This window comes from Bos indicus, chromosome 6 (assembly GCF_029378745.1).
Source record: "Bos indicus isolate NIAB-ARS_2022 breed Sahiwal x Tharparkar chromosome 6, NIAB-ARS_B.indTharparkar_mat_pri_1.0, whole genome shotgun sequence".
Lineage (NCBI taxonomy): Eukaryota > Metazoa > Chordata > Mammalia > Artiodactyla > Bovidae > Bos > Bos indicus.
The window spans coordinates 68228790-68244373 of record NC_091765.1 but is presented as its reverse complement, the minus strand read 5'-3'; the positions used below and the strand labels follow the sequence as shown (position 1 = coordinate 68244373).

Genomic DNA, 15584 nt, shown 5'->3' with positions numbered 1-15584 from the left:
AATAAATTTTTAAAAAAAATAAAATTTTAGTAAAGAAAGGCTCTGTTCAGTGTTGTCCACTTCTAGGGCTATGGATGTTGTATTTTATCCTAATTCTTTGGGAAGTGATCTATCCTTTGTGGAAGGGACCCATGTCTTTTCTCTTTTATCTCTGAAAGTACCTAGAAGAATACAGCGGCACCCCACATTTGTCCAATCAGTACCAAGTAATGAATTTATATAACACATGCCCATGGCATACGGGTGCTGCGCTTAATCTCTCAGTCGTGCCCGACTCTTTGTGACCCCATGGACTGCAGCCTGCCAGGCTGCTCTGTCCATGGGGATTCTCCAGGCAAGAATTCTGGAGTGGGTTGCCATGCCCTCCTCCATGGGATCTTTCCAACCCAGAGATCAAACCCAGGTCTCCCACATTGCACGTGAATTCTTTACTATCTGATGGATAACTTCTAATTATTTCAGACAATTAAGTAGAACATTCTGGTGGAAAGTAGAAGTGAGGGTAGGGACATAGACTCTATTGTAGCAAGATGTTAAAAGGTCAAATGCCTGTAGCATATTTGTTGGAAGATAAACTTCGTAACGTAGGGCTATTCAATTTTATCACAAAACCGATTAGAAAGCTCTTCCTTTTAGACCACGAAATAAAGTTATTTCTGACTTCCGGTAACACAGAGCAAAATTAGCAACAGAATTGTGTCTCCTTTTTATTTAGAGGGGGGAAGTGGGAGTGAAAAGAAAGCAGTGAATCACATGGAGGAACAGTGGTCTGGGGGTGTACTGGGGGGAACACAGATTCTCCCAAACAGTATCCTGACATCCAGCCTTTGGGCTCAGACTCATTGGTTCATTCATTCATTCATTCAGCAGCTCTTCACTGGGCCCTTCCAAATATGAGATGCTAAGTATACAATGGTGGGCAAAATAATACCATCTTGGTCCTTATCTCAGGAAGAGGACACTGAAGAAGGGGAAATAAATTTTAAAGGAGTAAGCACACTAACAAGAGTGTTCATGATAATGCATGATAAGTGCTATGAACAAGGAAAAGGCAGACCCACTTTAGGCTGCATGGGGTCAAGGCAGGTCCCCATGAGTAAGAGTCAGAGAAGAATGAGCAGGAAAAAACCAGCACATGCCTGATGGGGAGAGGAGTCCAGGCTCCATACCAGGCCTCACTCAGGTGGGAAGAACTGGGTGAACACGAGGAACAGAAGGAAGGCCCAGTGGATGCCAGAGGGGCTCGCAAGAGGCCAGAGGTGTAGAGACTAATTAGGACAGTCAGGAAAGATGTGAAATGATAAAGGCCTTCCACATGACCCACAGCCTCTCTTCCAACTCAAGACATTCCCTGAGTCCCAGTGGCATGTTCCAGGGAGGAATCACAGCTGAGGTTGGGGAGAGTGACACAGGTAGTAAAGACGTATCTTTTATTTTTTTACTTAAATACTTTGCCGACAAAGGTTCGTATGGTCAAAGCTATGGTTTTTCCAGTAGTCATGTATGGATGTGAGAGTTGGACCATAAAGAAAGCTCAGTGCCAAAGAATTGATGTTTTAAACTGTGGTGTTGGAGAAGACTCTTGAGAGTCCCTTGGACTGCCAGGAGATCAAACCAGTCAATCTTTAAAGAAGTCAATTCTGAATATTCATTGGAAAGCCTGATACTGAAGCTGAAGCTCCAATACTTTGGCCACCTGATACAAAGAGCCAATTCATTGGAGAAAAGACGCTGATGCTGGGAAAGATTGAAGGCAAGAGGAGAAGGGGACGACAGAGGATAAGATGGTTGGATGGCATCACTGACTCAGTGGACATGAGTTTGAGCAAGCTCTGGGAGATGGTGAAGGACAGGGACGCCTGGTGTGCTGCAGTGCATGGGTGGCAAAGAGTCAGATACCACTGAGACTGAACAACCAGTGTGGCCTGGCACAACTCAGTTGCCTGGTCCATAAAACGCAGATAACAGTATTCTTTGTAGAGAGTTGTAGAAAAGATTGCATAGGGATCAGCAAAATGAGTGAAGGGCATCAAAGGTGGAAAATTCCAGTTATAAAATAAGTCACGGGAATGTAACACACAGCATGGCAACTATAGTTAATAATACTATATATATATATATATATTGCATGTTTGAAAGTTGCTAAAAGGAGATTTAAAAAATCTTCATCCAAGGGGAGGGGTGGGGTAATTTTTTTTGGTAACTACAAATAGTGAGGGATGTTAACTAGATTTACTGAGTAATCATTTTGCAACGTATACAAATATTGAATCATTATGTTGAGCTCCTAAAATTAATATAATGCTATGCCAATTACACTGCAAAAAAAGACAAGCCAAAACAAGCCTGCAGATAAGTGGAAGTAGCCGTCTCGTCCAAGGAGGGTGTTCAATAAATGGTTGTCGCTCTTTTCGTTGGGAGGAAAGAAGTAATTTGTAAGGCAATCGAGGAAGTATTCAGTAGAATCTACCGGGTGTCTGGACAAGCCTTGGGGGTGGAGTCGGAGGTTCCAACAGGAGCCGGGTTTCAGCCGGGGCAGTTGTGTGTGGGTGAGGCCACCAAGAGAGAAAGGGACTGCGAGGCGGGGGATGGGGTGCACTTGTTGAATGACTCACGCGAGGAAGCGAGGGGCGGGGCGCCATGGGGGCGGAGCGAGAGGAAGAAAGAGGCGGAGGGAAGCTCCAGAGCACAGGCGAGGTCCTGGAAGCGAGCGCGGTAAGGGGACCACGATAGGGGCTCCCGGGGGTCGCCAGGGGCGGGCGCGGGCACCCGGGAAGCCGGAGCATCCGAGGTGCAGCCACGGCCGCACAGGGTGGCGAGCTTGGCTGGGCGCGCGAGGGAGACGCGGCCTGCGAGGAGATCCTCAGCCCCGCGGGTGTGCCCACTTGAGGGGTGGGGGCAGGTAACAGCGGGTGCGATAGCGACAGGGGGTGGCCTTCTTTGACTACATGACTTCTGGGGTCCTCAGGACGGTGGTACTTAGCCTAGAATCGCCCCTTACTGGCCCGGCTCCGGATGAGACCCCGATGGCAGCAATTTCCTGCAAGCTGATCCAGCTCCACCCCCAACCCCACTCCCAGTCCCTGCTCCCCTACCAGAAAGTGCAGGGACCCTCCCTAGCTGTGTCCGATCGCACGCCCCCACCCCCCTATCCTGCCGATCGCCTCCCTCCCACTGCCCACCCGTCAGGACTTCTGCCACCCCACCCCCAACAACTAAAGAAGCAGAGGGACCCCAAACCAGATCTGGGCATAGGGTGGGGGCTGCACCTTTAGGCAACACCCTGAGAAGCCCAGCTTAGATGTGGACTGAAGGCTAGATGGGTGTGAAGGGACTTCACCACCAAAGCCCAGTTGTAGTGTTTTTGCTTCCGGATTTGAGGCAATGGCCTAACTAGGCAAAGATAATCTAATTTGGCCTTATGTCAGCAAAGACTTCCTGGAAGTCCTCAAGAAATAGGGTGCTCAGGGTTCTGACAGCTGCCCCTTACTGCTCACACACTCACTGTGTGCTGGTTGTGGAGCTGCCGACTTGTGGACCTCACCCTTCATCCTTGTACTAGCCCCTTAAGGTCCATTACCCGCACTTGGCAGTTGAGAAGCTGTGGCACAGACACTTCAAGTTACTTACCCCAAAGCCAGGCTACCAAGTAGTCAGGATCTGAACTCAGGTCTTCCTGATTCCAAGACTTTCCACCCTAGGGCATCATACTCCCGCTATAATAACATCAAGCACCGAAAGTGAAACTTGGTCAAGTGTGGATTCCCTTGGCTGATATTCCTGGCAGCTTAGTAGGAAACTGAATTGTGTATGAAAATATGTTCATTTTGCATGAAAGTCAGTGGTTGTCATGGAGTCTGGACCTGCAGAGGACAGTGGCCCATTGACTGGGCAGGAGGTTGGGTAGGGTTCATGGTCCACCTGGACTATGCCGGTTGTTCTGAGCCACATGACACTGATGATTTATTTCTTCCTCAGACACTCTTTCCACCTTGTATCAGCTCTTCTTTCTCAGTCCTCTCCTTGGCCTGTTGTTCTTCCTCCTGTTGGTATTCCCTTGGCCTCGATGTTCACATTCTCCAGTACTCTTCTTACACAATTTTATTCCTGTTTCCTACTTTACCTATCATTTCCTAGATGGCAACTTCCAAACTGATCTTTCCAGCCTACTCTTAATCTGTAACTCTAGACCCAAATCCTCAAATATTCTAATCCCCAATGGTTAATTCCAATGTATGCCCCCACAGGCACCCAAATCCAACATTTCCAGATGCAAAATTATCATCTCTAGCCTTCCCACAAGGGTCTTGGTTCAGGCCTCTTGACTTCATTCCCTAGATTATGATAGCACTTTCCAATCTGGTCTCCCTGCCCCTGGAGTCCATCCACTCTCCACAGGCCGTCTTGAAAGCTCAAGAGTCTTAGTCTTTGGTGTCTTCAGATCTAACCAGAAAGAACATGCCTCTTTTCCTCTCCTTCCTCAGCACCCTGTGCCTACCTCTAGGGAAGACTTCTACATGTTGTATAACTGCCTGTCTTCCCTGTAGACTGTGAGTTACTTTAGTATTGATGTCGTCTTCTTTTGTAGCCTTTGGTCTGGCACATAATAGACACTCAGTAAATATTTGTGTAAGTTAATGACATGGTAATGAATTGAAATTTTTCAAGGTAGTTTATAAGTCTTAAGGGCTTCCCTGGTGGCTCAGATGGTAAGTAATCTGCCTGCAACATGGGAGACCCGGGTTGGATCCCTGGGTTGGGAAGATCCTCTAAAGAAGGGAATGGCTACCCACTCCAGTATTCTTGCTTAGAGAATTCCATGGACAGAGGGAGCCTGGTAGGCTACACAGTCCATGGGGTCACAAAGAGTCAGACACGGTCGTGACTGACACTGTAGGTTGTAAAACATTTCACTCTGCCTTCTTTGACATCTCACTCCACTCCACCTCTGATCTGTCACCATCAGTCTGTTAGTATGTGTGTGTGTGTTGCTGGGGAAGGAGCATTAGAAAGTGAGTTTGCAGGTGGTTGGAAGTTAAGATTAATGACAAAATGAAAGTAAGTTTTCCAAATAGGGGTGTTGATCCTAAGGGTGTTTTATGGTTGACATAAATGTTCTATCACTGCACAGTGACTCTTATACTTTCCTTAGATAGTGGGTCAGCAAGGAAGCTGAGTCCACTCAACTAGAAGAGAAGCGAAGACAAGGTCATCATGGCTTCAGTGTCCACACATGAAAACCAAGAAAAAGGTCCCCATTTGCCACCACCAAGCAAGCAGGTATGTATTTATAATTTGAAGTCTGCCATCTAAAGAGGAATATCATACAGGACTTCCCCTTAAACCTCATCCTTGATCAATTGTCTTACTTTCCTCTGCCTGGCACTTTGTAGGATAGGCTCAAGGAAAATAGAACGGAGAGGGAAAGTATGTTTCTGGCTGTCTTGAAAAGGAGACTTTTATTTACAAAATCTTTTCTTTACTCTTCCCTGTTTAGAATTCAACTTAACTAACTCTTCTATAGGTTGTCAGCGACTGAAGAGGTTTCCTTTAGCAGAGCAAAACTCTTTATTGAATCTAACAGAATGCTACATGATGCATGCTTTTTACATTTCTGTTACCAAGGCTAATCATGCTAAGGATATGCTGCTGACTGTAGTTACTGTTCAAGATGGCAGAGCCCTGAACTACTAAATTAGTCATCAGATTGAGAACCCAAGTGTTAACTGGGGCACAGTTTTTCAGCTTGTTGAGAATGAAGATTGTGTGTCTTGGGGACACATGAATGAAGAAAAGAGAAGGTATTGTGATAGGTAAATAGAGTTCATGTTCTCTGAGGTCAACTTTTCAAGCTAAAAATGGGTTATGGAGATTATATTTAAGAGCAAAGCTTAGGAGAGGCAAATAGACAAATGATATCATGTCACAAGGAAAAGAATTTAGACACCCAAGTTGCCTCTGTGAAATGGAGAGCCATAAAACATTTATGGCTCTACAGAAAAGGCTCACCAGAGCTCCCTGAGGACACTCTCTGCTGGTACTTCAGTCTTGACTGCAGGACTCACAGCAGCTGTGATAGTCGGGTTCCCTGACCCTGCATGTGTGTGTTTAGGGGAGGGGAAGGAGAGAGATGCTTATTTCTGCCACAGGCAGAACCAAGAAGAAATATTTACACTGGGGGAAGGAGGAGTGTTTGCTGAGCTAACATAAGTGGAGCATAAGAGCAGGTCCTTCTCTGGTTGCTGTGGCTCACCCTAACCACTGCTTCCACGTGCTGCACTGGGGGAGCTGTAGAGGAAGAAGAGAGGACTTGCCTGCTTGGGTGGTAGGTAGAGCTCTGAAGGCACTGGCACCACAGGGTCCTTGTACCTCACCATCATGCACGTAAAGTGCTTGGCACAGTGCCTGGCCCAGGGGCAAGTGTTCGAGAAATGGTAATCACCGTTCACACTGACATCTACTACAGAAAGTCCAAAAAGAACATTTGCAAAATCAACAGGGTGAACTTCAAAAGCCATAGACTTCACCTCAACAAGAAAATCACTAAAATTCCAAGAGATAAAAGGAAAAGGACCTACATAAGTAATTCACAAACAAGGAAATATAAGTGTGATTTAAGGAAAAATTTCAATAAAGTTTGTTTCTAAAAAATAAATGAATCACCCACAGAATGGGAAAAATTATTTATGAATTATATGTCTGATAAGGGTTTAGTATCCATAATATATAAAGAGCTCTTACAACTCAACAACAGAAAGACAACCTAATTTGAAAAAATGAGCAAAGGGCTTGATTAGGTATTTCTCCAAAGAAGATATACACATGGCCAAAATTCTGATGAAAAGATACTTAATGGAAAATGCAAATCACAACCACCATTTCACAACCACTAGCATGACCATAATCAAAAACATAAACAATTTAGTTTTTTTAGTTTAAACAAATTAAATAGTTTATATTAAAAGCATTTAATGTGCTAATTTTAAAAAATAAATACTGGGGTTCACCCCCTGGTAAGGGAACTAAGATCCCATAAATTGCACAGTGCAACTAACAGAAAAGAAAGAAAACAGAAAATAACAAGTGTTGACAAGGATATAGAAAAATTGAAAACCTCATACATTGTTGCTGGGATTGTAAAATGGTGCAGCTCCTGTGGAAAACAGTTTGGCAGTTCCCCAATAAGTTAAACACAGAGTTACAACATGGCCCAGCAGAGTGGAAAACTAAAACTTGTACAGGAATGTTCACAGCAGCATTATTCACAATAGTCCGACAGTGGAAACAGTCCAGATATCCATCAATGGATGAATGGATAAACAGAATGTGTTATGTGCATACACTGGAACATTACTGAGCCATAAAAAGGAATGAAATACATATTTACATCGTGCATGAACCTTTGACACATTACACAAAGGAAAAGAAGCTAACCACACAAGGTCACATGCAGTATGATATTGTTTGTACAAAATATCCAGAATAGGCAGATCCAAAAGGCAGATTAATGGTTGCTAGGTGATTAGGGAATGAGGAGAGACTCTTCAGTGGGTATGGAATTTCCTTTGAGGGTGATGAAAAAGTTCTGGAACTAGATAGATATGGCTGCACAATATTATAGATATACTTAATGCCATTTGTTGTCTGCTTTTTATTGTATACGATGGTTAAACACATTTTTGTAAACCAACTATACTTTAATATAGAAATTTTTTTTAAATAAAGTATACCAGAGTATGAAAAAAAATTTTAAGTAAAATGGTTAAAATGGTAACTATTACGGGTATTTTACCATAATAAAAATTTAATGAGTCACTGAACAACAAAAGATTACAGCCCAAGGAGTGAGTAGCATTGCAGGGGAAGCGTGCAGAGGCTAGAAGAAGAAAATGTGGGGACTTCCCTGGTGGTCCAGTGGCTAAGACTCTGAGCTTCCAATGCAGGGGGCCAGGGTTCAGTCCCTGGTCAGGGAACTAGAGCCCGCATGCCACAACTAAGAACTGGTGCCGCCTAGTTAAATAAATATTTAAAAAAGAAAATGTGGCCTCAGCAGTAATGCATTCTGACCAGATATCTGCTTCATGCTCGCTAAACCATGAATCACTGTTTGCTTCTCAAAAAAATTCTTTTCTTGCTCAAGTTCACCCAGTGCTTGCATCTGCAAAGCACTGGCTGAAACCGGCTATTGCTCAGTGCTGGCAGCCGGGATCCAAGGCACACATGCTGTGAGACCAGAGGGAAGAGACCTCCTTGCCCTCCTCGGGGGGAAAAATAGAACAGATGCTTTTCTGATGATTTCAGTCAACTCATCATGTAACTTCCCTTGCAGAGTCTGTTGTTTTGTCCAAAATCAAAACTGCACATCCACAGATCAGAGATTTCAAAGATTATCCGGGAATGTCAAGAAGAAAGTTTCTGGAAGAGAGGTAATCGCACCCCTCTTAATTGTCGTTAACACTGTATTTGCTGCCTAATATAAACTGCCTAATATCATATTAGAATTATGGTAATGATTTTTTTTTTTTTTTAGCAGGAACTTTGCATAATTCCGGGAAGAACGTTGGTATCTGAGGCTGTTTGGAATTTAAATCCATATTGAGACTTTTTTAAGGGCAGGGACAGTATCTGATGTAGGAGCTGTTTACCTTCCTTAGCAGAAAGTGATTCACCCCTAACACTTTCCTTCATGTGACCGAGAAAGTGAACCAGGAGTGTTAACTTAGAATTTCTTGAAAGAGTAGACCTTCCACAATTCCACTGGACTCTAACCTTCATCAAGTTCAGGTTCATTGCGCCCTCCTAGAGCCAAGCATGGTGCTTCACATATAAAAATACGTGAACCAGTTAAATATTTGTGGAATGAATGAAGAGTGGGAGCATTCTGTTAATACTTCCCTTACAGTGTCTTGAAATAACTTTTTCTGTCAAGTCTCTTTCTCTTTCTGGGCCTGCTTTATATAAGACAAGGGTGTGAATTCAGGCAGTGCATTAAAGTCCCATCTAATTTTAAAAATTCATGACTTTTCATTTGAAAATGTCATACCAGAGCCTGTAGATATAGTCCCAATATTGCTGGCATAGAGCTAATTTTACTTTGAAATACTCATTTTGATTTCTTAAATTATTCAAATCCAGTATCAGTTGTTTTGGAAATAACACTGTTTAGAAGTTGATATTTGCTATGCATTACTGATTATTGATTATGCTGCTAGAAATTGTTTTCTGATAACCCATGAGTAAGTAATTGAAGTAAGCCCCTAGTAGTTTAAAATTACAGTATGACTCATTTGCCTACCATCAGGTAGATAGATCTGAGTGGAAAAGCTGGTTGCTATTTGATTTGTCTTGGTTACTAGGAAGAGCTAGCAGCTAAGCCAAATCAAATAGTATATATAATCACTTCTCACTGCTTTGGGAAGAAGTCATTTGACACATTTTGACTAGAAACTGCTTTTGCCAGACCAATGTGTCTGTTTTTAAAAATCATCTCTAAACATTGCCCATGTTTACTGCGAATATAGTAATTTTCAGAAAATAAATATATCCAAATCGTGCAACAAAATGGCATTAGACAAAAGCAGGGCACTATCCTAAACAGGATGTGCAGTTTATTGTCCTTTTTTTAAAAAAACTTTTCTGCAGGATTGACATTTTCTAAATATACGGCTCACGGCAACTCCCAAATTCCCCAGCTCAGTGCACACACACATGAATGTGCCTGTGTTGTATGTAGTGATGAGAGAGATGATGCATGGTGGGTGTTGGAGATGGAATTGCAGGGAGTCTAGATTTTGTTATGTTAATGCTGTGCATTAGGTTGAGCGCCTGGGGCAGACCCCAAGAAAATTCTCCATGTGGTGCTTAATATTTGTCAAATAAGTAAAATAACAAATGACTAAGATCTCACTGCCAAAGTAAGAAGAAAAAAACAGAGTAATTCTCCCTGACCTCTAGGGAAGGTGCCAAATTTCAAAATAACAATACTTAAGGGCTTTTTTGTTTTACAGCTCTGCCTTTTTCTCTTGTAAGCATGCTTGTCACCCAAGGACTGGTCCATCATGGTAAGTAAGAGTTGATATTTAGTAAATGTTTTAACTTAAGAAAATCCAGTTTTCTGTGGTCCTCCTGGCAGGTTTTGGTACAATACTTGGCATTTCTGTTTTGGTGAAGGATTTATTTATGCAGGCTTTAGACTGTTTCTAGTCTATGTCCCCATACTTCTTTCCCATAGATGTCCTCTTCCTTGGAATGAGTGACTGTGTTAGGTTACATGGCAAAGGGAAATTAAATTTGAAGATGAAATTAAGACTTCTTTATCCTTTTTGAATTTAAATGTTATAAAATGAAATAATAATGTCTTTATACATTACTTCCTAGGTTATTTAGCAGCGAATCCGAGATTTGGTTCATTGCCTAAAGTTGCACGTAAGTCATAGAAGTTAAAAAACAAAGATTCATTTTTATAAAAAGGTTATGTTTATAGTAACTGGAGATAGGAATGTCCAGGTCAATCTCTCTGAACACTAGTGTCCATTTTTTGCCACATTGCAGTTTTTTAGTTCATTCCACACTTTCTGACAGAAAGCTGAGCAGTAGGGACTTCACCTTAGTCCTCTCTGAAGCGAGGCCTAGGAGGGCCTGGCCGGAGACACAAGAGGACATTGCCAGCAGAGCCTCTGAACAACAGCTCCACAAGGGATTTTAATTTTTTATTTTGGCCAATCTTTTCCAAATATTTTCTATAATGGACATGATAAATGAAGAGTTTTTTAAAATCAGGGCTTTCTGATAACGTTGTTGTTTAGTTGCTAAGTCATGTCTGACTTTTTTGCCACCCCATGGACTATAGCCCTCCAGGCTCCTCTGTCCATGGGATTCTCCAGGCAAGAATACTGGAGTGGGTTGCCATTTTCTCCTCCAGGGGCTCTTCATAACTCAGGGATTGAACCTGAGTCTCCTACACCAGCAGGCAGATTCTTTACCACTGAACCACCAGGGAAGCCCATTTTCTAATATACATTTACCATAAACTTAGGCTTTCACCTTCTTGCACTGATTATACAGAGACCTTTTATGTCCACACAAGATACATTCTGGTGTACCATCCAAAACCTCATTCCCGGCAGGAATAGCAGGTTAGAAATGTTTTCCATGGTCCTGCCTCGTGACCTCCCTCCCCTGCCTGCAAGATAATGTGGCTCCCCATACTCCATCCATACAGAGAATTAAGGGGTCTCCTACCTAGTGATTTGGAGGCTACCCAGAGCCACAACCCAAGTCCCACCTCTCCCTTCCTGGGTGACCTCACAGACTTGTCTGCCAGTTGGGCCACCCTCTGGCTGCCCATGTCAGAGCATCACCTTGGCTTGCTGTAACCTGGCCCTTCTATCTCCAGTTCAAAACTGAGGAGATCAAAAAGTCTCTAGTTCCCAATCCTGCTCTTTAATAGAGAGCTTCATTCCCAGAGTTTTTGTTCATTGATTTAGTAAGGTACTTTTGATATAAGAATTATTGCTGTTAATAAAGAAAGTTCTAGCAGACAATGCAGGAGGTTCCAAATATTTAAATTGTTTATCTTTCCTAACCTGCTTTTACAGTTGCTGGTATCTTAGGATTTGGCCTTGGAAAAGCATCATATATAGGAGTGTGCCAAAGTAAATTCCATTCCTTTGAAGGCCAGCTGCGTGGAGCTGGTTTCGGTCCAGGGCATAACAGGTTTGTACTCTGTTTGGTTAAGGGATTATAATAAAGGTAACTATTAAAAAGTAAATGAAAGGTCATTCAACCATTTGTAATATTAAAATAGTTCTAACATTGATATGTTGAAAAAAATTCAAAGTTTGAGTTGTTGCTATTCAACTTCATTAATAATTATGATTTAACTGAGTTACCTATTTTGTTTGCTCATCAAACATTTAGTAAGTACCTACTACCTTCAAGGCATTGTACAAGTGTCTACTGCTGCTGCTGCTGCTGCTAAGTTGCTTCAGTCATGTCCGACTCTGTGTGACCCCATAGATGGCAGCCCACCAGGCTCCCCCCTCCCTGGGATTCTCCAGGCAAGAACACTGGAGTGGGTTGCCATTTCCTTCTCCAATGCATGAAAGGGAAAAGTGAAAGTGAAGTCGCTCAGTCGTGTCCGACTCTTAGCCACCCCATGGAGTGTAGCCTACCAGGCTCCTCCATCCATGGGATTTTCCAGGCAAGAGTACTGGAGTGGGGTGCCATTGCCTTCTCCAGTACAAATGTCTAATGAATGCCTTAATCAGCCAACACAGCTTCTACCGTCACAAGATTACACAAGTTTAACCAGGATTCTCAATTGCAAGACTTCTCAGAGCCTTTACTATTAATATAAGTTGTGATGCTCATGAGGGGATACAAGCAGTAGGCCTCTGGAGTTAGCCACATTACCTCTGCTGTTAGAGTCACTGGGTTCAAAAGCAGTTCTGTTTACTTACTAACTTGTGTGACCTTGGACATGTTTCTTAAATTCTCAAATCTTCAGTTTTCTCATCTGTATAAAATGGCCACCAGAATTTTTTTATGGGATGTTATAAGGAATAGGAATGATTGCTTATGACACTCAGTGAGTGCTCAGTGAATAATAACTATTTCTATCATGGTACTATAGGACTGCTGTTGGGGACACCTTACTCTAAACACCCCATACTTGTTTGAAAGGCAGCACAGCATGCTGACAACAACATTGGACAGGAAGATCATTGTTGGCCTTCTAGTGGATGAAATTCCAGGAGTCTAAAACCGAGAAACAACTCCAATTATTCCTGAGAAAACAAAAGCTTGAAAACTTTAGCTTAGAAAATACTTCTAAATAATCTAAAATACGATGCAAATGAATTTATTTACAAAACAGAAATAGACTCAAAAACATAGAAAATAAACTTATGGTTACCAAAGGGGAAAGGGGGTAAGAATAAATTGGGAGATTGGGATTAACAGATGCACAATTACTATATATAAAATAGATAAACAACAAGGTCTTACTGTATAACCCAGGGAACTATATTCAATATCCTGTAATAAGCCATAATAGAAAATAATATGTATATAAACATATGTATTAGAGTAGGCAATGGCAACCCACTGCAGTATTCTTGCCTGGAGAATCCCAGGGACAGAGGAGCCTGGTGGGCTACAGTTGATGGGGTTGCAAAGAGTCGGACACGACTGAGCAACTAAGCACAAACATGTATATGGAGAACTGAGTCACTTTGCGTACACTAGAAACTAACACAACGTTGTCAATTAGCTATATATCAATTAAATTTTTTTTAATCCCTGAATAATATTGTGTTCAGACGAGAGCTTCCAGTGTCAAAGTACAAAACAACATTTTTGCTTCTGTTTTAGGCACTGCCTGCTTACCTGTGAGGAATGCAAAACAAAGCATGGATTAAGTCAAGAGAGAAGTTCACAGCCTTCAGCTTCCTAAACTCTGTGTGTGGGCACCGAAGCCTCGAAGAGCATCTGAATTTGTGTACCTTTAAAATGTCAAGTGTACTTTAAAATAACTTGCATATTGTGGAACAGCAACATTGTGATTCTCTTGCTCTATTGAAATGCTTTCCTGTTAATTCTCAATTGAATTGAGCATTCCATGTTTTCTGCTGTTTAAGAACATGTTGGGAGCATTCATACACCAAATAGCATTGCATTGCACTCTCACCTTACAGCTAAATGAAAGAGTTTGAAGTCTTCTCTGATTCACCCCCATTCACCCCCATTTCACTCTTGCTTTTGTTCAGGGTTTTAAGATCTCTGATAGAGAACAGGAATGAACGCTGAGAAACTTGGGAAATCATGCCCAAAGAAAACCAATGTGTATGGAGGTAGAAATACAGAACTACAAGGAAGACTGTGTCTATGGGAAGTGGTTTCTAAAATGTAGGAGCCAAGCTTTTCTAACTTAATGGAAAATATTTCATTTGAGAGCATCGCAATACAAATCAGCTGTCCTTTTAGTGACCTTAGCGATTTCGTGTCTGCCCGGTATGGTGAAGTTTTGGAAAAGCTGGTTGTTTTAGGTTACTTGCTTAGCTCATGGTCAGTTCTCGAGAACTGGGGCTCTTTTATATGCTGCTCGTGGCTTAAAAGAATAAACAAAACTTCTCCAAATGTCCCTCCGGAGCAGTTTGCATATTTCTGGGAAGAATCACTGGAAGAATTAATTCAGAGACTGATAAACTTCAGGGTTTTAAGGGAGCTCAGAGGGAGCCAATCCAACCCCAAGAGTTGCATTCCTATTCTCATGCCAGGTTTTTTTTTGCATGAAGACAAACTCTTCCACTGGGGACCCTTTGTCTTTGTTAGGTTGTCTGAGCCCTACGTGAACATTTCTGCATCTTTGTACTTTCTCAGGAAAATGCTGTATATATGTGTCACCATTCATTTAATGAAGGTGTGTGTATGTACACTTTACATTTTACTTAATTCATCTTGAAAACTGTATCATGGAGGTAAAAAGGAAAACCTCATTGAAAGTTAATGCTTAAAAATAAAAAAATTCAAAGAGAAAAAAATTAATGCTTGATATGTATTTTATTTTCTACATCAAAAATATTTAGAAGTTTTTATTTTTACATGGATAGTAAGTGTATGAAATGGAGTAATTTTGACCATGTCTCTTTTTATATTCTGGGCTTCTCTTATGGCTCATATGGTAAAGAATCTGCCTGCAATGCAGGAGACTCCGGTTTGACACTGGGGTAGAGAAGATCCCCTGTAGAAGGAGATAACAACCCACTCCAGTTTTCTTGCCTGGAGAATCCCATGGGCAGAGGAGACTGTTGGGCTATAGTCCATGGGGTTGCGAAGAGTCAGACACAACTGAGCAACTAACACTCACACACTTTTATATTACATATCCTGGGTTTTCTTCCTGTCAATAAAATTCTGTTTGTGTAAATCAGGATGCAGAGCCAATATCCTGGGTTCTTTGGGTGCAGTTTGACTCCTGGTTCTGACAACTAGCAATTGATGACTCTGTGTTATCTCAGCTATTAGCAGAAACTCAGAATTGGGCACATTTATTTCCTGTGTTCCAGAAAATGAATTCCCAGGGATCAGAGTATTTTCACATTGTTAAGCACAGCAAGTCAATGTGAAAACCCATCTTGGGGCAGTGGGGAAGGATGAATCTATTATTGCTGAAAGGGAACATTATGCTTATTGCTGACAACTTCATAGTCCTTCTGACTCCAATTGGGTTTATGGTTTGGGCTCTCTGATTTTCCTAAGTGGATAAGTTTCTTATTGAAACAGTTTATCACAGTGATCTTAGTGCAAAAGAAAATCAATCAGGGAAAAAACCTCGAAGGTCAGCCAATAATTCTTGAATATTTTGCTGCATTATCTGTTGTGTTTATTAGGAAACAGGTGTCTGAGGGTGGCTCTGTTTTTGCAGGAAAGATTTAAAGGAGCAGCATTTGTCTGTTAGCATTTAGCAGTTATCAACACTCACCAACAAAGTGATCATAAGTTTTTGAAGCAGTATTTTCGTGATTTACAACAAAAACCTTGGCAAAGAACAAGATAAAATTGTACATAAATTTGCATAAAGG

General features: G+C 41.8%; 1 protein-coding gene across 2 annotated transcripts; it reads left to right on the top strand.

Moving 5' to 3' along the window:
- Positions 1–2603: 2603 nt before the first annotated feature.
- On the top strand, positions 2604–14547 carry OCIAD2 (OCIA domain containing 2). 2 transcript variants are annotated; one of them, XM_019962725.2, is made up of 7 exons: positions 2604–2715; positions 5157–5280; positions 8330–8426; positions 10008–10061; positions 10378–10425; positions 11598–11715; positions 13375–14547. In XM_019962725.2, exons 2-7 carry the CDS (start codon positions 5215–5217, stop codon positions 13454–13456), a joined length of 465 nt encoding a protein of 154 aa, XP_019818284.1. In that variant the 5' UTR covers positions 2604–2715; positions 5157–5214; the 3' UTR covers positions 13457–14547. The 2 variants fall into 2 exon arrangements, with proteins under 2 accessions (XP_019818284.1, XP_019818283.1); XM_019962724.2 differs by having other exon boundaries at positions 2622–2715; positions 5153–5280.
- The last annotated feature ends 1037 nt before the right edge of the window (positions 14548–15584 follow it).

What these genes read in the sequence shown, in the direction of transcription:
- OCIAD2 (XM_019962725.2), top strand. Translation starts at nt 5,215, where the DNA reads ATGGCTTCAGTGTCCACACATGAAAACCAAGAAAAAGGTCCCCATTTG. An exon ending in CCAAGGACTGGTCCATCATG is followed by an intron (nt 10,062 to 10,377) that starts GTAAGTAAGAGT and finishes ATTACTTCCTAG; the next exon opens with GTTATTTAGCAGCGAATCCG. An exon ending in TTCATTGCCTAAAGTTGCAC is followed by an intron (nt 10,426 to 11,597) that starts GTAAGTCATAGA and finishes CTGCTTTTACAG; the next exon opens with TTGCTGGTATCTTAGGATTT.